Source organism: Asterias rubens, chromosome 7 (genome assembly GCF_902459465.1).
Source record: "Asterias rubens chromosome 7, eAstRub1.3, whole genome shotgun sequence".
Taxonomy (NCBI): domain Eukaryota; kingdom Metazoa; phylum Echinodermata; class Asteroidea; order Forcipulatida; family Asteriidae; genus Asterias; species Asterias rubens.
In genome coordinates, this window is record NC_047068.1 from 6,942,197 (window position 1) to 6,963,952 (window position 21,756).

General features: G+C 37.8%; 1 protein-coding gene across 1 annotated transcript; it reads left to right on the forward strand.

Annotated features, from left to right (window-relative positions):
- The first annotated feature begins 45 nt into the window (after nucleotides 1-45).
- Nucleotides 46-18,949, forward strand: LOC117292947 (sorting nexin-29-like). The gene is made up of 18 exons (XM_033775128.1): nucleotides 46-144; nucleotides 1,912-2,125; nucleotides 3,872-3,930; nucleotides 4,378-4,552; nucleotides 7,356-7,488; nucleotides 8,562-8,667; nucleotides 9,011-9,940; nucleotides 10,345-10,509; nucleotides 10,920-10,983; nucleotides 11,135-11,263; nucleotides 11,649-11,734; nucleotides 12,929-12,998; nucleotides 13,505-13,658; nucleotides 14,578-14,624; nucleotides 15,110-15,206; nucleotides 16,318-16,458; nucleotides 17,073-17,212; nucleotides 17,706-18,949. Exons 2-18 carry the CDS (start codon nucleotides 1,926-1,928, stop codon nucleotides 17,812-17,814), a joined length of 2,805 nt encoding a protein of 934 aa, XP_033631019.1. The 5' UTR covers nucleotides 46-144; nucleotides 1,912-1,925; the 3' UTR covers nucleotides 17,815-18,949.
- Nucleotides 18,950-21,756: the final 2,807 nt, after the last annotated feature.

Genomic DNA, 21,756 nt, shown 5'->3' on the forward strand with positions numbered 1-21,756 from the left:
ATAAAGAGGTGCTGACTACGTGAAAAAACATCAGACTACAAAAAAGTAGGCGATGTCATTTTTGTCTTTCGAGGAACTCCCTCGGCCTCGCGTGTTAACTGAGGTTGGATGTTCAATCGGTGGCCTGCTTCTTCTCATGTTTTGGTAAGTGTGCTGGTTTGTTTCTGATATAATAGCCCAATGATTCAATTAAATTGGGATTCTGCCATTGGAATTGTAGATGATGCAATGGTTTGTTGGTTGTCTGCGCTTTTAAATTTGTGAAGTCATGCATGCACAACATTGTCACTGCCTGAACAGTCAGTTCAACAGTTTATTGCTCCATGACCATGGTTCAATAATAATTTGTAACAGCATACCTAGCTACTGAAGTAACTGTTTAATATTTATGTTTATTTGTTTAGTGTACTGTTATATTAAAATGTTAGACAGTGTACCAGCTGTAGGAAAAGTTTCCGTATGGCGCCACCACTTTTTCATCCGATATGAAATAATATAGTATCTTAATTCTTATTTACCTCAATGATAAATCCCTTTTTGTAAAAATGAGTGAAAAAGTGGTGGCGCCAAACGGAAAGTTATCCATGTGTTTTATTAAGCTGTGTTTTCAATGTGTTTTTTTTGTACGAATTTGTCAATTATTTGACTTTTTTTTCTTCATCTTTCTTGAAAAAAAAAACCTAACCCTAATACTTATGGCCTAACCCTAACCCTAACCCTTACCCTAAACCTAACCCTGGAGTGGCCCTGTATTCTATAATTGTTCAAAAACATTAAACAAAAGAAAAGAAAATAGACAACAAAATTAGTCCTTCAAAATTGGTGACGTAAGATAAGTTTTGATTGAGAAGATATTTGAACTTCTTTGTGGTACAACAAAGACCTAAGATTAAGTTATAGAGAGTTCCAGCCAGATGGAACATTGTTGTATTCTTTACCCTGTCCCTGTCCCTGCACTTTACCAAAGTTTCCTATTGACCCATTTCACCTGGCGTCATCATCAGAAAAATCTTGAATGCGCCATACTGGTGGGCAATTTCACTGTGCGTTTTCATATATAACTCTATGCATAGAGTATGCTGTGCGTTATGCACTGAAGTGCGCATTTTAGGCGACGCGGCGTTAATACACGTAAACCTAACTTGCCCACCAACAGGGTGAGCGTGGCACCAGTCGCTGTGTGTGACGCGCGTGCAAGGGGTCAATTGTACGGTACAAACAATTCCTTGTGGAGCACCTCAGTCTTTAGAATTCCCCTATGGATTTCCTTTGTGTCCATTTTTTGTTTCGTCCTTGGCCTCTATACGGTACCAACAATGAGCACACACAATAAAATGCTTTTGAAACTCGTAAACAAGTCATTGAACTAGCTACTGCAGGAAGGAAGTGTCTTCTTGTAACAAATCCGTACCGTACCCTACCACCGTCATTGTGGAAGTAGACCTTGGGTTAGTTGTAGTTCAGCGATCAGTAGTAAAGTTCCAGGTAGGCCTAATTTTCAAAGACCAGTCTTCTCACTTGGTGTATCTCAACATATTCATAAAATTAAAAAACGGTGAAAATTTGAGCTCAATTGGTCGTTGAAGTTGCGAGAATGAAAGAAAAAACACCCTCGTCACACTAAGGTGTGTCCTTTCAGATGCTTGATTTAGAGACCTCAAAAAATTCTAATTCTGAGGTTTTGAAATCAAATTCGTGGGAAAAATACTTCTTTCTCAAAAACTATGTTACTTCAGAGGGAGCCGTTTCTCTCAATGTTTTATAGAACCAACAGCTCTCAATTACCTGTTCCCAAGTAAGGTTATTTTGAGTTATTATCAAATTAGTGTCCAGTGCCTTTAAATGAACAAAAGAATCATTAATGGTTCACAAAAGAACAAATGTTTACAGTTTCTTAATTTTTTCTGACAGATTCTTAAGGTAGCATGGAGCATCTAGCACAGGAACGACAACATCTTCTTGACCGTCTTCTAGACGCGGTCAAGCAGTGCCAGGTCCGGTTTGGTGGACGTACGGAGCTAGCTACAGATAGTGACAGCCGTGTGTCTTGTCTGTGCGCTCAGTTAGAGGCCGTTCTGGTTCACGGTTTGAAACGGTCTACAAGTAATCCGCTAAATGCACTCAAGTAAGGGTTTAGAATTAGTCTTAAAACTAGGGTTCAATTTCATAGAGCTGCTTAAAGGGTCTATGTGCTTTTTGTAGGACAAAAAACACAATGTCCACAGATTTACACTAAACTTACACAGTTTGAAGATAATGATAGTAGAAAGCTTCCCTGAAAATATTACGTGCTGAGGTGCTGTAATTTTGGGGAAATGAGTAAAACAATGTCATGAAAATAATTTGTTGTCTCATGAGACGAAAATTATTTTAATCATTTACAAACGTATTTTCATGACATTGTTTTGCTCATTTCTCAAACACTACAGCACCTCAGTAAGTAATAATGAAGGGAAGCTTTCCACTATCATTATCTTCAAAGTTTAATGTAAATCTATGGACATTTTGAAAAGGTACCCAAATCCTTCAAATCTCCTCCATACACATTTTATAAAGAAGGGTATGTTGAATCCATGCAATCCTATTCACTAATAATTTTCTATAGAAATTTGGTTTTATAATATTGAATCAGGCCTCCGGGCTCAGCTTAGAGCATTGGTAACTTTCTCTTTGTTTGTTTTGCTCTGTATGTTCAGTGTACTGTTACATTTACATGAACATGTACCTTGCAAGCACGGGAAATGGGATGTTGTGCCGGGATGTTATGACCCTCATTTCCTGGATATTCAACAGTTTCAAAATGTCGCATTTAGGAACATTCATACCGACAAGATTTGTAGGCCTATTTGTTGAAAGATATTTTCACCTGCATGTTCTCAATTCAAAGAAGAAAAAATGGGAATTTTTAAATTATCTTCTGTAAATTCTTTACAGAAAATATTTTTGCAAAAAAATGGGGTAAACACTGAAAGTTTTTTTTTTTTGTTCTGAGTAACAAGCTTGTTTAAATACAACTTATGAAATGGTATTTCACAAGCACAGCTTTGGAGCGTTAAAAATTTGATAGTTTTACAAATAATTTACATGGGTATTAAATACATGGTGGGCAACTTTCCTTTGAAATATCTTTGCCTAAAATGCTAATGTTGTTTATAGAAATTAATACAACCAAAAACTGATGTCGCTTTAAAACTTTCTCAGTTTTTATTTATTTGATGTAGCCCCTTTTATTTTGGCAAGCATAAAGTGTGGCTACTGGCCTCTGACAATATCCCATATTGTATTGCTTTGAAGGAGTGATTATGCCATGACAGGATTTGTATTATGAAATTTTGGATGGGGAATCAACAATATTATGATTTGTTTTAGTATCCAAGATATGTTCACTGATGATGAACTTTTTTTTCTTTCCAACATTCTACCCCATTTGGCCCTAATTGCTGATTTTTGTTTGACACGTCAACCAAATAAGCAGTATGTTCATTTGCCATTATTCAAAACTGAACAATAATCTTGTAATGTATGATGCTTTTTTAATTATTCTAAAACAACCAAAACTGCCTTCATTTTTTTGTTTGGTGAGACTGTACAAACAAATTCAGTCATGAGATGTGCACAGCCTGTGCGGTGTTTACAGTGATCTTTCATGTGTTTGAGTGATGGTGGGGGTGGGGTAGTTTCAGCTTGTAACTCGATATATTATGTAGACACTGGAGGTCATAGGAGGCCATTGTAAGGTCACAGAGGTCAAGCCTACGGAGTGTTGACTTCAATCAGCTGTTCCTTTTAGCAGGAGGTTTTCCAATTTGTGGATTGACTGGTAGATTTCCAGACATGTTTATATGAAGCTAGTTTTCTTCCCGTCTTGCAGGCAGATGGCTGGACTAAGCGTGCCCAGTATACCACTTATAAAAACAGAGGTGGAGCAAGGTAATTGGAAGCAAAGTGAACATTTCAAATTAACTTCTTTAGTTTAAAAAACAGTTTTTCAAAGGGGGGGGGCAGGGGACACACAGTTATTGATGTTATTTGACCATTTTAAAATAAATCAACTTCATGTTAAATTTGAAAGCAAAAAAGAAAGGCTTTACCACTTTGTCGGTTTCACAAACAAAAATCTTAAAATTTGTTGTGTGATTTCATAATCTCTGTTTGAATCCTCGCCATTTATTGAAATACCTTTGATTTGGTGCTATAAATGAAACCAACCAAAAGTCCATTCCTCACACTTGACTGTAGCTTCACATAGTTTTACCATTGAATCAAATGGTACACAACCATGCACGATCAATAAAGCATGTCAATGACAAGTTATTATGAACTGTAAAAATTTCATCACAATAATCATTCTTTGCAATCATCACATTTTCGCATCAGCATTTTGGCCAGTCGTCCGTGAGAACCTCACCAAACATGAACTCCAACGCTACGTGTCGCTGAAGCATATCACAACAGATGCAGGGAGGGCAAGGGCGTGGCTACGAAGCACCTTAAATGAACACTCATTGGAGAGGTATCTACATACTGTGCTAGGCATGCCAGGGATGTTAAAGTAAGTGCAATTCGGTTTCAACCATTTTGGTTTTAGCCATTTTGGTTCCAGCCAATTTGGTTTCAGCCATTTTGGTTTCAGCCATTTTGTATTTAGCCATTTTGGTTTCAACCATTTTGTATTTAGCCATTTTGGTTTCAGCCATTTTGTATTTAGCCATTTTGGTTTCAGCCATTTAGTTTTAGCAGTTTTGGTTTCAGCCATTTCGGTTTCAGCCATTTTGTATTTAGCCATTTGGTTTTAGCAGTTTTGGTTTCAGCCATACCTAGACATAACACTCGGGCCAGTTGGCTTTAGCTGTGGACTCTGGCCGGTTTTCCAGTGAGTCTTTAGGTCCCATGCCTAAATCACAGGACTAAAAAGCCTAGTGGCCAAATGCTAAAATCAATGCACTCAGGCCATGGGCCCATTTTTATGGCTCTGCTTACCGTAAGCAAAGATTTGGCACTTACGGAAGCAGTCAATTCTGCGCTTACATCAAGCTTATTTCACGGGTAAGCAGGGCAATTCGGTTGTGCATGTACATACTCCTTGTTTTAGGCACTGTTTACTTACACAGCTAGCGCAGAAAATCGATACTCGTTTTTGGGACCCCTTAATCTCCTTCAAAACGTAAAGACAATTTAGTTTTTCTCAGCTAACTACACAGCTCTTTGCTACTATTGAAGTGATTGTACAATAGTATGTAAATCCGTCCAAGGACAAAAGATGATAATGGAAATCATGTCTGATGTGGCGTGTTAACCATTTTTAACAAACTGGATCAAGGTGTTTGTTGACATTTGTTATTGATAAATATACAAAGTTATATAAGACTGATAAGAGATGCTTGCCCCCCAGTCATGCCAGCTATCTGCAAACATTCTTTAAAGCCATTATACACTTTCGGTACAAAAAAAAAATAATAAAGTTCACAGATTTACAAATAATTTACAGGGTTTACAGAAGGTAATGGTGAAAGACTTCTCTTGAAATATTGTTCCATGAAATGCTTTACTTTTTTGAGAAAACATTAAAACAATATAAATTCTCGGTAGCGAGAATTACGGATTTATTTTAAACACATGTCATGACACGGCGAAACGCGCGTAAACAAGAAAGGGTTTTCCCGTTATTTTCTCCCGACTCCGATGACCGATTGAACCTAAATTTTCACAGGTCTGTTATTTTAAATATAAGTTGTGATACACGAAGTGTGGGACTTGGACAATATTGTTTACGGAAAGTGTATAATGGCTTTAACAAGAATACTAACAGCAGCAGCCGTAAACTGTACCACATATCAGTTTTAGTTTTACCCTTCCTAATAAGAATCAAACTCCCAACAATAATAATGTTTTAATTGCAAGACTTCAACTATCTGCAAAAGAAAGCATTTAGAGGATGTGAATAGCCTTTTTCACATTAAAGCGTTGGACACTATTAGTAATTGTCAAAGACTAGTCTTCACAGTTGGTGTATCTCAACATATGCATGAAATAACAAACCTGTGAAAAATTGAGCTCAATCGGTCATCGAAGTTGCGATATATGAATGAAAGAAAAAACACCCTTGTCACATGAAGTTGTATGCGTTTAGATGGTTGACTTCGAGACTTCAAGTTCTAAACCTGAGGTCTCAAAATCAAATTCGTGGAAAATTACTTCTTTCTCAAAAACTATGGCACTTCAGAGGGAGCCGTTTCTAACAATGATTTATACCATCAACCTCTCCCCATTACTCGTCACCAAGAAAGGTTTTATGCTAATAATTATTTTGAGTAATTACCAATAGTGTCCACTGCCTTTAAAATTTATATTCTATTTTCACTTTCCATTCCATAGTCTCATCCCTTGTTTCAGTACGTTTGTAAGTTATTATTTTAATTTTATAGGAACAAAAGATGAAAACATTACTCACACTGTACTATCTAAAAAGGAGGTGTTGTTTTTGTATTGGGCCTGTAGTTCTTAAATTATAAACCACAAGAGAAACTGACTGGATTAATATTTTAATAATTTGGGGTTGAACAAAGAAGACTGACTAGAGTAGGGTGGATGCCAACATAGGGCCAGCTAGCTCAGTTGGTACAGTGCTGGCATCTTAAACCGAAGGTCATTGGTTCAACCTGCTTTGGTAAATTTTTCTTTGATCAACCCCAAATTTCATGTATTATAATTAGTTACAATTAGTAATGGTATTGGAATAGAAAAAACATTTAGTACACTTGTCAACATTCTTGTCAACATTCGGGTGGCACGGTTGGCTTGTGCGTAAAGCGCTCGCCTCTCACCAAGGTGACCCCGGTTCGACTCCCGGTCGTGGCCATAATGTGAGTTGAGTTGAGTTGTGCGTTGGTTCTCTGCTGGGCCACAGGGGTTTTCCAGACTATCTGGTTTTCCTCCCTCAGGCAAAAAATCAAACACTTTAGATCTTGGCTGTGCTCCGTGGTCATAATGGGTTGATATGGCTGGCAGCTGAATGCGCCCTTGCATGCCTGCTTCTCGAACACGTTGTAGCCGCGTCTTTCGCAATTCAGCTCTAGCTGCGAGTAAGGACGATTAGCCCCCCAAATTATTATTATTATTATTATTCTACAATGTGTTTTTCACTAACCTTCTATTAAAGGCACTGGGGTCAATTTCACAAAGATAAAATTAAGTTAGGACGAGTAACTCGTCCTAACTCAAGATAATTTAAGACTAGTCTTAACTCTTTGTCAAATCCACCCCTGGTCTTTGACAACTACCAAAGGTGTCCAGTGCCTTTAATCATGCTGAAAAGGGAAACATGTTCACGCTTCTTCTTCTTTTTGATTTTCCAGGCAGTATTATGATCCGTGGGCGTTTATTCTTGATGAGGAGCGATCTAGCATGATCCCTACAATGGCCAGGGGGCTCGGCTCCATCCTCTTTGCCATCAATATCGACAAGGAAGAACTCAACGGAATCAAACAGGTAAGAAGATCTTTAGTACCTCGGGTGGTAGCTAATAAACAGGGCATAATTTCATAAAGCCTTTAAGCACACAAAAATGTGCTTAGCACATAAAAGTCTTGGGTACCAGCCAGAATTCCATAAAGTTTACATTGTTGCAACTGCTGCCCCAGATTGTTGCAAATGTGCTTATCAAAGACTTGTCGAGCAGAATTTCCTGCTAAACAGCTTTATGAAATTGGGCCCAGGAAAGTTCTCTTCAGACTTTAAGTAGTTTCCCAAACTTGAAATCTACTCTGCGACAGTAGAGTACACACCAAGACAAGTTCTCATAAAACAAACCTTCACAGCAAAGTAGATACATACCCATGGTGTTACTGCAAACATAATACACTCATTAAACCGATCAGAACCTTTTCTACATATAGTAGGGTCATTTTTTAACCACTGTGGTTTACTTTAGTGGTTTACTTTTTGACCAGTTAAAAAGTAAACATTAACCCAGTAGAATCTTTTCTAATTTAAGCTAGTATGGTGTTTTATAACCACTGTGGTTTACCATGTACTTTAAAAGTTGACCTCTTAACCAGTAGAGCGCTCTTTTACCAGAAGAATCCTTTCTTATTTAAACTAGTAAAGTTGGATTTTTGTATGACCACTAGAGCACATGTTTATCCAATTGACCCATTTCACCTGACGTCATCATCAGAATAATCTTGGATGCGCCATTTTGGTGGTCAATGTCAACGTGTGTTATTCAGAGAAGTGCGCATTTTAGGCGATGCGACGTTTACACGTAAACCTATTGTTCACCACATGGTGAGCGTGGCATCAGTTGCCGCGTGTGACGCGCGTGCAAGGGGTCAATAGAGTGAATTTATTACCAGGTAAGCACTACTTGTACTTTAGAGATGACAAAAATGTAATTGCATGCAAAAACAGTCACTTTTTAAACCACCTGTTTTATAAAGAACAACCACACCTCGTAGAGAGAGTTTTTAAATGGTGTCTCCAGAAACCTCACTTAGTTGTAACGTCACCATGCAAAGTTTCAAATTCTTATTATCTGTTGCTTTTGTTTTTTTTACAACTAGGTGCCATCGCTGAGTTCCTTTATTCAGACACCTGAAGTAGTTCATTCTAATAGTATGCGAGATACAGACCTGGAACCTGTGTATGTTATTGGAACAGCAAGCTCAGGTAATGAAAACGGCGTGCAGTCAACAATTTGGTTTATCAAAATGGCGGATTGTGGTAGTTTCAAAAGTTTTTAAGGAACAATTTTAAGGAATATTTGTGCAAATCATTATATTCTGCCTTTCATAACAATCTCTTTTAATTTTAGATTATCGTTGTCAAATGAAACCAGAACTGAACCAGGTATAAACAACAAATGTTCTCATAAAATGCTCGGGATTTATTTTCTCTTACCAGAATTTTTGTATTTGTGCACCTTGACTCATACAACAACTTTTTGTACTTACGAAAGCACTTAATTGGAATAAATTATCAGGAGTGTTTTGTCTTTTGAACTTTTAATTAGGAGGAGTTAAAGATAAAAAAGAGAAGAAAAAGAAGAAGAAGAAAAGCGCAATCTCGATCGTTTCCTTTAACGATGATGACTCGGGGAGTACTATTGTTTGCGGCTCACCGCCTTCTCGTCTACATGGAAGATCTCGTAAAAACTCATCAGGAAACTCTGACACGCACACGAACGAAGCAACTCTGCCCTCTATTATCAAGAAAACTCAGGACTTGAATCCAAATTCGGATCAGTCAACATCACACTCAAGTAACTCAGTGTGGTCACAGGTCACTGCAGGTCAAAGACCAGATCAGCAAAGAACTGACCAATCAGGAATCTCATCATTTCATAACTCACAGAGTACCACTGAGGCTGTACAAAATCTCCCAGAGAAGAGGTTACCAGTTTACCCGAGTCAGGACGGACGAGGGGACAGAGAACTCCCATATATCATTGAAACAAACCAAAACTGGAAAGACATTACCAACCTAAACCAGTCGGTTCCGGTCGAAACAGGTTCAAGCCAGAATGCACCAGTACACAATCATACAGTTATGCCAACCAGTGCAACTACCATTCCAGAGCAACTGAACAATGTTTACAGGCGTGACTCATCTCAGGTACTTGCCACGTCGATTCCTGCCACACCTCCGCCCACGCCTCACGACGCATCAATGATAGCGCAATATGAGCAAATGGTAAAGAACACAGTTGACGCAGAAAGTGTTGCTGACAAACTCCGCCAACAGGAAAGATCTTCCAAATCGGTCTCTGAATCGAGCAGTTACGATGTAGAAGTCAGGGATTCGCCCCCAAAGGTTTTTGAAGTTCAAGAGGAGGGTGCGTTGTCGAGAAAGTTGACAGCCCAAGCGAGTTTTCACACCATCGGAAGTGCAGATGACGAGGTTGCTATGTATCCAGTAAATGATGACTCAGCTTCGCAGCAAGGTAGGTTTCCAAACATAAATACGACAGTTTTATCTTGGTAAACCCTCGTTAGAATCAATGCAACTAAACTGAGGCTGGAAGGAGACCACCAACATAGGGCTAGATAGCTCAGTTGGTAGAGCGCCGGCACTTTAATCCAGAGGTCATTGGCTCAAATCTTGCTCTAGTCAGTTTTCTGTGTTTAGCCCCAAATAAAATGAAAGAAATGTCATCGTGTGCAGTAACAGCCACTTCCCAGAGAATATTTCATATCAGTGAATTTTACTTTACATCAGGAAAAAAGTATTCCCAAGTTTCTAATTCATCTATTTTGATGATTGAATTACATATGTTTAATAATATTTTGATTCAACAAACTCCGTCTAGGCAGGTCTAAGTTGATGTCTGATTTTGTTTGAATCTAGATACGCAGTCTACCGATTCCAGTATGTTGGCCTTCGGTGCAGAGACTGAGAATGCCGCTCTAGGATTACTCCTTGCTCAGAAGAGCCTGAAGGACAGCTTAGAGAATACAATGCAGCCAGGGACTCCGGAAGATACACTTGCTTCTTACCATACCATGTCAAGCGGTAAATTTCCTCTTGGTTTGTTGTCAGCTCTTTAGAATGAAAACTATTTTCAATACTCCTTACGTTTAACATAAGGAATTGAAAAAATTTACTGGAAATAAATTTATGTATTTAAGGTAAGGTTTCGGTCAGACTTATTGTCTTGGTTTTATGGACATGTCACTGATTTTTTTCCAAGGTGTTAAACAGATGCTACCACCTCCTCTATACACCAATTTGCCAAATTTCACAAACATTGCAGAAGCCTTTTGTATCCAACGCACTCCCCTTTGAAAAAAATCTTTGTAAGTTGGCAAACACTTGCATTGTTTGCCTGAGTGGAATGCATCCTTGATCAAAATGGATTTTTTTTTAAAACGTTTTTTTTGAAATTTTGACTGAAATTTTGTTTCTATTTTATGTGTAAACAGATGAACTCAAACAAGCAGTGCTTGCTATGATGAACCGTAACGACGACCTGCAAGAGCAAAACAGGTGAGCTATCCATTTCTGATATTATTAGCAGAAATTTGAAGGGTAAGAATTATCTTATGGGATTTGAGGCATTGCATGGTGAGGTATCACCCTTTAAGTATGTTTTCCGTTCAATAAACAAGAATCCCTTTTTCGTTCCGTTGACTCTCAGGTCTCTAAGGAGTCTTCTAGACAGTGAGATGGAACACTCCGGCAATGTCAAAGGTCAACTCGAGGAGCTCCTGATTAGTAGTCAAGAGACGGAGGAGAAGCTTCAAGCACAGATTGGTGCTCTCTTAAGGTAATCCTCCAGCTACATGAAAACTCTCTGGATTTGTCTGACTTTTATCAGAATTCAGACTTTTTATGCGCCTGGTGAAGAAAATCACATAATAAAATAAAGAAACACTGCTCTTTGTTCTATAGTGCTGCGGGAGGTAATCCTCCATCTGCCAATGAAACTTTTGGATTTGTCTGACTTTTATCTGAATTCTGACGTTTTATGTCGGCCTGGTGAAGAAAATCACACATAAATAATAAAAATCTCCTTTGGTCTATAATGCTGCTGACACAGTTTCTAAAAGATAACTGTGAATACATTAGTTCAGGGGTTACCCTGTTAAATGCACAATACATTTAAGTTTTTATGTGAATTAAAGAAAACAAATTCTTCATGATTTCTACAGAGAGAATGACGTCTTAAAACACCAACTGAAGAAGTACGTTGGAGCTGTTCAGATGTTAAGGAGGGATGGCCCACAAGCAATCGAAGGTAAAATCCATACAAATTCCATTTTACTGGAACCCTTACCCTCCAAACATCCTTCTACATCCTCTTTATCTTCATAATAATAAATATTAATAATAATTGTGGCTTCTTTTATAGCGCACATGTCCGTCACCCAGTGATGCTCCTGGCGCAGTAACATACAGTATTTCCTGCGAGATATGGGACTACATTTAAATTATGAGACCTAGTTATGATAGCACCATGTAATGCTTTACAAGGTGCTGAGGCGCAATTTGCTGCCGAACCCCTTCTCTTTTCGATTAGTGCATAACACATGGGACCAACGGCTTTACGTCCGAACCGAAGGACGAAGCAATGGTTAAGTGTCTTGCTTAAGGACACAAGTGTCACGTCTGGGGATTCGAACCCACACTCTGCTGATCAGAAACACCAGACTTTGAATTCTGTGCTCTTAACCACTCGGCCTTGAAACTTCCACTTCCAATAAAGGACTCAGAAAGACTGAGGGATATGGGTCCTAATAAACAAATATCTGCTTCAGTTACAAAAAAGTAGGTAAGAGCAAAACAGTTAAAAATCGAGATATGGTTACCAGTCAAAATACCATTTCTTGCTTCAACTTGCTTAGCAGAAAATTGCTTAGCAGATGTTTCTGCTTCGTCAGCATTGATTTTTTGCTCTGGTAAGAGTTGGTGGTGTAAAAACACTCTTCCATATCCTTCCAAATTAAACTAAATCTTGAGAATGACTTCTGAGGCCTTGGGACTTTTAGGTCCTTGTCACATGAGGCAACTTTTAACAGGCAACCAACTGCAGTGCATGCTACTGGAGTACTTCGGTAGCACATGAGTCATTTTTTTTATTTCGAACAATGTCTTACGGTCCACAAATAAATATGCGACCATTCAAAAGTGGATTTTCTTCATCGAGAATGCCTGGAACTGTTTGCTAGTATAAAATGGACCATTTTCATGAAACATGCTAATTACATTCCTGTAGCGTACAGACCCTGTTGGTTGGCAAACGATATAGAGTTGTGCACTAAGCAGACGCACAATCGTGTCTGCGTTACGCACCCATTACCTCATTTTTGCCAACCAAAATTTTAGTGCGCTCGCGCTTTGTGCAATATTTCATGAAAAGGGTCCATTTCCCTGTGTGACATCCCTGTACATGGCCCTTAAGTTCAAGATCTGTTGCATCTTTTTGTTTCAGGTCTTCCAGGTATACGTGTTGAAGAGCAACAGCCTGCGATTCCTGACCCCAAACCTGGCTCACTCCATAGGTCAGTAGCTGTGCCTTGAAGTATACCTTTGGTTTTTGGAACAGTTTGATTGTTTTAATCAGATTATAAGTGTAGATGTAAACAATAAAACTAACCTAGGACAAATTTATTTTCAAAAGGTGTCACTTTTTTGAGATATCGCACATACAAACTTATATCTTATTACATAACTGCATTACTGCAAAAGCTGGTGTAGGCCTTTAACCAAAAGTTTTTATTGCAATTAATTTTAAGAGTGATTAACAAATGAATACCTTCCCTCTACTTCCGAATAAAACAATTACAGTTATGCAGCCAATGATTTTCCATGATGCCAAACAACAACTCAATTTAAAACTCCACCCCTTGAAATAAAAGGAACCATGTTTTTAGTTTAAAAAACAAACAAACAAAATTCTATTAAAGCAAATACGGTACCAACAGGTTAGTTAAGTCTTCGTATTACTAATTGCCTAAGTTGATATTTAAAAGTGGGAGATTTTGATCCTTTTTACTTTTTCTTGAAGTGACCAAGAGGCTGAATATGAGCGCAAGTTGATCCAAGTAGCGGAGATGCACGGTGAGCTGATGGAGTTCAACGACTACCTGAGCAGACAACTTAAACAACGAGATAACATCATCAAGAGGCTACGGGATGAGCTGGTTGATCTAAGAGGACCTGTGAGTATTCAACTCTTTTCATTTCAACTTAATTCATATAGGATTTGAGGCATTGCATTGTGAGGTATCAATATTTGGTTTGCGGTAACACTTTAGATTATAGGATTGTAATTAACTGCACTAACGCAAAGTCAGTTCTTGAATTGGTCTCAACGTTTCGACTAGCTTGCTCTTGTCATCGTCATTTCAATTCAGGGTGTCGTGGCCGAGTGGATAAGAACACCGAACTCAAGCTCTGGTGCTTCTGTTCAGCAGAGTGTGGGTTCGAATCCCGGTCGTGAAACTTGTGTCCCTGAGCAAGACACTTAACTATAATTGCTTCTCATCACCCAGGGGTAAATGTGTACCTGCGAGGGCGGAGATGGTTCTTGTGATTGATTTAGCCGAGTAGCGCATATTAATGTTGCACAAGGCTGTATACTCCCCACCAGGGAGCTGAGATGGTTTAAGGAGTGATTTAAGGCCCAGTGAGCAGGGGTAATAATGTGAAGCGCTTTGGGACGCCCTCCGGGTGTGAAAAGCGCTATATAAAAACAGGTTATTATTATTATTATTAATTCAATTAAGTTCAATTAAATTTCTCTTTATTTGATCCCCAAAAGTGTAATTCAAATGCTCGCAAACAGTAAAAATGTTGAAATATAAAAAATGTATAATTAGTTTGCGACAACACCATGTGTGTATCTTCTTGCTGGGTAGATTATGTTCATTTGAGAACTTGTCTTGATTTCTATACTACTACCGCAGAGTAGATTGTTCAGAATTTGGGAGACTTCCCTACTACTTATTTTAAGAACTGAGAAGTCTGCGCATTTCCGAAAATCTACTCTGTCTCCCGAATTCCACAAAAAAGTTTACTCCGTGATGACAATGAAGATCATTATAGGTTGTAATTTGTGTTTGATTATACCCTTCACAGCTACCCCATGATGAAAACAGTATTCCTGGAGCAGAACTTACAGACACGTAAGTTAAAATAGGAGAAAAGCTCTTACTTCAGAAATGCTTTCACCTTTATATGAAGCATAACAGATTTTAAAAGCCCTTTTTTTATTTTTGACTGTTCCACTTTGAGATGAGTAGACTGGTATTTTCAGACATGATATTGTGATTTTCCGATTTCTTTTACCCTGGGAAAAAGTTTGTGATATAAAAGACTGATTGGCTCAGTGTTTTTTCTTCTTCTGCCTTCCACCTCTGTGAACCCGGGTTTGATGCCCGGACTGGCTACGTGTGTTAACCCCCTCTTTGGGGTTTTCCTCCCACTTCTATAACTGCAATTTCCTTATTGCCTTCTTTAAAAAAGTTGGTGTGATGTTTCCATTAGGGTTCTTTACCGACCATGTAATTCTAATTCAGATTCAGATTCATTTTTTTTTTTTTTTTTTTTTTCAAGCACCAAATATGAACGTACGTTTTAATCCTGTGTCTTCATTAATTTTATTTCACAGAGACTCGATGCAATCGAACCAAAGAGCCTTAGTGAACATCTGGATCCCTTCTGCTTTCCTTAGAGGCAAAGGCGGAGATGCTTACCATGTCTACCAGGTACGTCAAACTGGCTATGTTATGTCAAACAGGCTAGGTTACGTCAAACAGGCTAGGTTACGTCAAACAGGCTATGTTACGTCAAACAGGCTATGTTACGTCAAACAGGCTATGTTACGTCAAACAGGCTATGTTACGTCAAACAGGCTTTGTTACGTCAAACAAGCTATGTTACGTCAAACGGGCTATGTTATGTCCAACGGGCTAGATTCAAACGGGCAAGATAACATCAACCAGGCTAGAACACGTCAAACAGGCTTGAACACGTCAAACAGGCTAGATTACATTAAAAAGGCTAGATTACATCAAACAGGCTAGACATTTTACCTTTCTTAAAGTTTACCACTATTAGGGAACTTTGTGGCAAAGCGCTCGCCTCTCACCGCAGTTACCCTGGTTCAAATCCCCACTAGGGCCATGTGTGAGTAGAGGTACAGTGGTTCTCTTCTGTGCCATAAGCCTCTTTGAGATATGGCGGACACAATTCTACAACACTATGAAGTTTGGGTAAATTTGTGCTAGTGACCATAGAAATAGAACGCGTGTTATTCAGTGAAGTGCGCATTTATTTAGGCGATACGGCGTTTACAGGTAAACCTATTGACCACCAACGTTCATGGTTAGCGTGGCATCAGTCGCTGCGTGTGACGAGCGTATTACGCCCGCCATACCTCAAAAAGGCTTATGAGTACTTTCCTCCATGCCCTCCCTGACAAATCAAACACTTCCACTCTCTGGCTGTGCTGCGAGGACTATATGGGTCGTCCGACCGGATCAAAATGTACCATTAAATGCTTGTGGTTCGACCATGTTGTAGTCGGGCCCTTCACAATTCAGCTTCTCGGTGCAATTTTACACTCTACAGGAAAAACTCAAAGTTGCACCAAGGCAATGACTGGGGGCACCGAGGTGATTGTCTTCATTGCCTTCATGAAAAATCAAACCTACATTGCCTTTGTGACCCTCCCTTGAAATGGTCCGTTAGAAATTCACATTTTTGTTATTGATAAGCCCAACCATCTGACGTCATCACTTCAAGGGTCCGTCACCCAACCCATCCCCCCATACATTGAATCAATATATACACTAAACCCCTGTCTGTTTCTCTTAGATCTACGTCCGTATCCGAGATGAAGAGTGGAATGTCTACAGGAGGTATACAGAGTTTAGAGAACTTCATCATAAGATGAGAAAGACCAATGCAATTATCAACACCTTTGAGTTCCCTCCAAAGAAAGCTGTTGGAAATAAGGTAAACCAACCCCAGAACAAAGTTGGTAAAAAAAAATGATATCCACCCTAAACAAACCTCATGAAACCTGAAAAACAACGGCTCTTTTCAGAGCCAACACTCCCACAAAAGAGATTAACACATGGTTGTACCCGCAAGTTTACTATTTATTTATAGTTTCTTCCTACTGAGAAACAAAGTCACTTATCTCGAGACAGGTTGGCTGAATGGTCTTTTCCCTGCCTATCACCTCTGATGACCTTGGTGTAATTCCTGGATTGGAGCCTTGTATGTGGATTGTGATTTCAATCCCTACCTGATTGCTTTCGTTTTCCCAATTTGGGGTTTTCGTCCCACATCTAAAACTTACATTTTTTACATCTTCTCTACAAAGCTGTTCTTAGGGCTACGTGTCACAGTGCTAGGCGCTTCTTCGGGTCCCTTGGTTTTCACTCTCTGAAAAATATAAAATGATAACAATAATAACTGTACTCCAGAGAAATCTAATGTCATTCCCAATTTCACTTATAATTTATGATTTTTGTTATCATGAATTTTTTTAATTTTTATGATGGATGGGAACTTGCCATCAATATTTAGTTCTAATTCTCTTTTCTTTCTCTTGGCACAACCAGGATTCCAAATTTGTTGAAGGACGAAGGAAAAAACTACAGCATTACATTCGTTGTGTCCTCAATTTCTGTGTAAGCAACACAGCTGAACTTGCTGACAACCCATGTAAAGAAGTACTCCTTGGTATTCTGCCGTTCTTCATGTGAGTATATGGTTTATCCTGCCGCACTTTGTTTGAATAAATCTCTCCCCAGTCTTAGATTTTCTTCTGTAAAATCAGTATGGTGCCCTCTGCTCTTACAAATCCACACTTATAATTGAGAAATCCAATTCATTGGAAATGTTACGTAATCAATGGCCTTGGGGGAAATAGTTTAAGTCAGAGAATAGACTCTAAAGTGTAGATTTTTTTACCAGTTTGCTTTCTGCTCTACCAGCCAGGCTTCTGATGAATTGATACCCAAGCCTACATCCGTATGGACTGTAAAGTGGGTAACCCTGTTTATGCCCAAGAGTAGGTGGAAAGGGCCCCTGGAAAAAATAGATAGTAGCCCACACCTTGCAGTGGCCTTCAGGCCTTGTGTGTCTGGTGACTTGAATAAAAACCAAATTCTTTATTTAATCAATCTGCACTCCTTATCAGGTGCTCTTTTCTTAATCCAATCCTTAAATCCATTAATCTTAATCCAATCCAGGGACGAACCTACCAGGAAACAGAGCAGAGCTCTTAATCTCAACAAATCCAACAAGCTGATAGCAGGACGTAAACCGGTTCCCCCCACACCAACATACGACGGATTATGATGAGGTTCAACAAGGTCTTTAGAAAGACCTTTTTAGGATGTCACAGACGCAAGTTTTCCAATTTTGTCTGGCAACAGTACAGGTGGCCTTCTCTGCAAAATATAACAAAGTTTCAATTCAGTTCAATTAACATTTATTTTCCACTAGCACGATAGTTGAGATCATTTAACACAAATGCTATCCAGTCACCCATATCACTGATACATCAATTATGCTACCCAAAACAAATCACACATAATCTTCATAAACAATTTATAAGTACAAAATGTCATTTGTGCCAAACCAGTTTTACATTTGGTGATACTAAAGGTCATCCATACAAAATGGCGGTCATAGTTTGTAAAGAACAAAATGGTTTCTTTTAACCCAATTCACCTGATGCCATTCGCACAGTAATGTTTGTTGCACGAGTTTGGGAGTTAGTGTCTGTGTGTGACATACAGTAGTTTGAATGGTAGTCGCCGCATCTTTACACGCCAACCTATTGACTTTGGTGACCTTGGTGCGGTCTACATTTGTGGCGAACATTCAAGGACTTGATATCGTTATAATATTTCTCTTGAGGATCATCTTGGAGTAATTTTAATTATGATGTTAATTCACTACCAATGCTACCTTACATGATGCAACTACATCCATTTATAGGAGTTATCATAAATTAATAAGAAAAATTTAAACAAATTGCTTGAAGTAGAGTTTGCAAGGTAAAGTATCAAACCACACAATGCAACAACGAAAACATTTAATTTCAGGCTGAAAGAAAATACAAACCATTTAAAATATCTTTGAAATTTTGTTTAACCAAAAACTTTTTTTTGGGTGGATTACTTTGACTCTCCGTGAACCTAGGCTCACCCTGTATTTTCGCTTGTATTTTGCAAATGTTGTACATCTAAAACGTATTACATGATTTTGCATATTATATTTTTGAGAAATTATTTGTCAATTCTTTCTTTTGTTGTAAAAAAGGCATATAAAGAGTATAATATATAATGTTTTGGTCATGCTATGTGTGATTTTTATGTGCAGCTTTATCATTATCAAAAAACAGTCCAAGAGGTATTATTTTAAAGGCAGTGGACACTATTGGTAATTACTCAAAATAATTACTAGCATAAAACCTTTCTTGGTGACAAGTAATGGGGAGAGGTTGGTGGTATAAAACATTGTGAGAAACAGCTCCCTCTGAAGTGCCATAGTTTTGGAGAAAGAAGTAATTTTCCACGAATTTGATTTCGAGACCTCAAGTTTAGAACTTGAGGTCTCGAAATCAACATTCTTAACGCACACAACTTCGTGTGACAAGGGTGTTTTCTTCTGTCGTTATTATCTCACAACTTTGATGACCGATTGAGCCCAAATTTTCACAGGTTTATTATGTTATGCATATGTTGAGATACACCAACTGTGAAGGCTAGTATTTGACAATTACCAATAGTGTCCACTGCCTTTAAACAGATTACGCTTTATAAGTACTAAAACATCTATTATGTTAGACTTGGTTCAAAGTATGTGATTATGGTCTTTAGCCTCCTAAATAGCTAATGGGTTTTGCGTGGCTGACGCAAAGAAATAACTCTGATCTTAGACTTGAAATCAAATCTACTATCATACAAAAAGGGAAAACATAGTCGTTCTTCTGTCCGAAACATAAAAAGGTTTTAAATCCTTGTGGATTTTATTTTAGGACAACTCTTAAGAATATCTATTAAAAAAAAAAATCTTAAAGCAGTATTCATTAACTATTTTTAGGTAGGTTTTACCAAAAAGTGCTTGTATTATTTTTATGAATGATCCAAATGTGTTGTTGTACTTTCAATGCTATAATTTTGGCCAAAATTTAAATCATTGTTGAGGTTCAGTTATTTTTTAGTTCCTTTAAATTCAAGTTAGCTAAAATAATTTTGAGTTTAAAAGGGATATGACTAGTTTCTGGAAGAAACACACAATACAATTCTTTTTGTTATTGTTATTATTTTTGTGTAACTTTTAATCAGTGAGCTTTTTGACCAAAAGTTATCAATTTTATCGTTGAATGTAATTATCATGGCTCATGACTTAGAGTGATTGTTTAAAGTGGAAGAACAAATATTTATTTTTCAAAGTTATCATTTATTTTACTCATTTTGTGTGGGGGCAGCCAGGTTGCAAAAAGAAAACATGGAAGCATTTGATGCTGTCATTACTCATTGCATTAAAGGCAGTGGACACTATTGGTAATTACTCAAAATAATTATTATCATAAACCCTTACTTGGTAACGAGTAATGGGGAGAGGTTGATAGTATAAAACATTGTGAGGAACAGCTCCCTCTGAAGTGACGTAGTTTTCGAGAAAGAAGTAATTTTCCACGAATTTGATTTCGAGACCTCAGATTTAGAACTTGAGGTCTGGAAATCAAGCATCTGAAAGCACACAACTTTGTGTGATCATGGTGCGACAATGGTGTTTTTTCATTCATTAATATCTCGCAACTTTGACGACCGATTGAGCTCAAATTTTCACAGGTTTGTTATTTTATGCATATGTTGAGATACACCAATTGTGAAGACTAGTCTTTGACAATTACCAATAGTGTCCACTGCCTTTAACATTATAAGATTTCAAAGTTCTTTTGAGTTTTGAGAAATGTTCAAACTTCTTTCAAGGAACATACTTTGTCAGACAAATTTCTTACATGTAGAGGTAGGGGCCAACATTTCACAGATCTACTTACGCACACAAATAAGCTTAGTACAGTACTTTTTTTCTTACCACTAAACAGCCATAATACTATACACTATGTACCATGGAGGACTGATAATTCTTACCACTTCTATTGGTGTCCCACTTGTTTTTTTGGTGAGGTGAAAATTTTTAAGCAACATTTTATTGTTCAAGCTTTTGTAACACAAAACACAATGTTCACAGATTTACATTAAACTTACACTGTTTAAAGATAATGATAGTAGAAAGCTTCCCTTCAATAATCACTTGCTGTGGTGCTGTAGTTTTGGAAAAATTAGTAAAACAATGTCACGGAAATACAATTTACTTGCTAAAAAATATTTTGTCTCACTAAGATAAACATTATTTTTCGTGACTTGTTTTACTCATTTCTCAAAAACTACAGCACCTCAGCACGTAATATTTTAAGGGAAGCTTTCTACCATCATTTTCTTCAATCTGTGTGACGTTGTGTTTTGTGTTAGGAAAAAGTACATAGACCTTTTATGCATTAATTTTGTGATTGTTACACAACCACAATTGTCGTCAAGTTCCCTGTAGTGGGTAGGCCTAGGCCTACTACAATCATGCATACTGATTCTCACTTAACAAAAGATGGTTTCTGACTATTTTTCATACAGCCTCTTTTATTCCTTTTTTGGAGGGGGCGGGGTGATTTAAACTGGGGAAAAAGAGTGAAACTGCTGTATGATGAAAAGGTTTATTTGGGTTTCACCCAGGTTAAGAATGAAAATGTGAGAACGGAATTTTGTGTGCTGTTTCATTGGTGTACCGTTTGTAAAATAATTATTTTTGTGCAAAGTAAACTTGCAAATGTAAAAAGAAAAGACCAATACTTAAATGAATTAAATATCAGTCAGCAAGTATGGATATTTTATGTGTGCTATGTACACCAAAAACTATTAATCATGTGTGTACAGATCGGCATAAATTTCTTGTAATGATTTTTATGGAAATTTAAGATTTAACCGTTTTCTTTTTTATTGCAGTCGGGGGGGAAATAACCGAAATGATTTTAGTTTTTGCAAGTCAAAAACTGACTTTTAAAAATCATATTGAGATGCTCATGACATTACAGTATGCATCCTGTTTAATTAAAGCAAACTGTATTATTGTTTGTGGTCAGAATGCATATGTGAACATTTTACTGCAGGGAGGTTCAATTTGTTGTGGTGGACATTTTATCATTTTTTATGTACACGATTTTTAATTCAT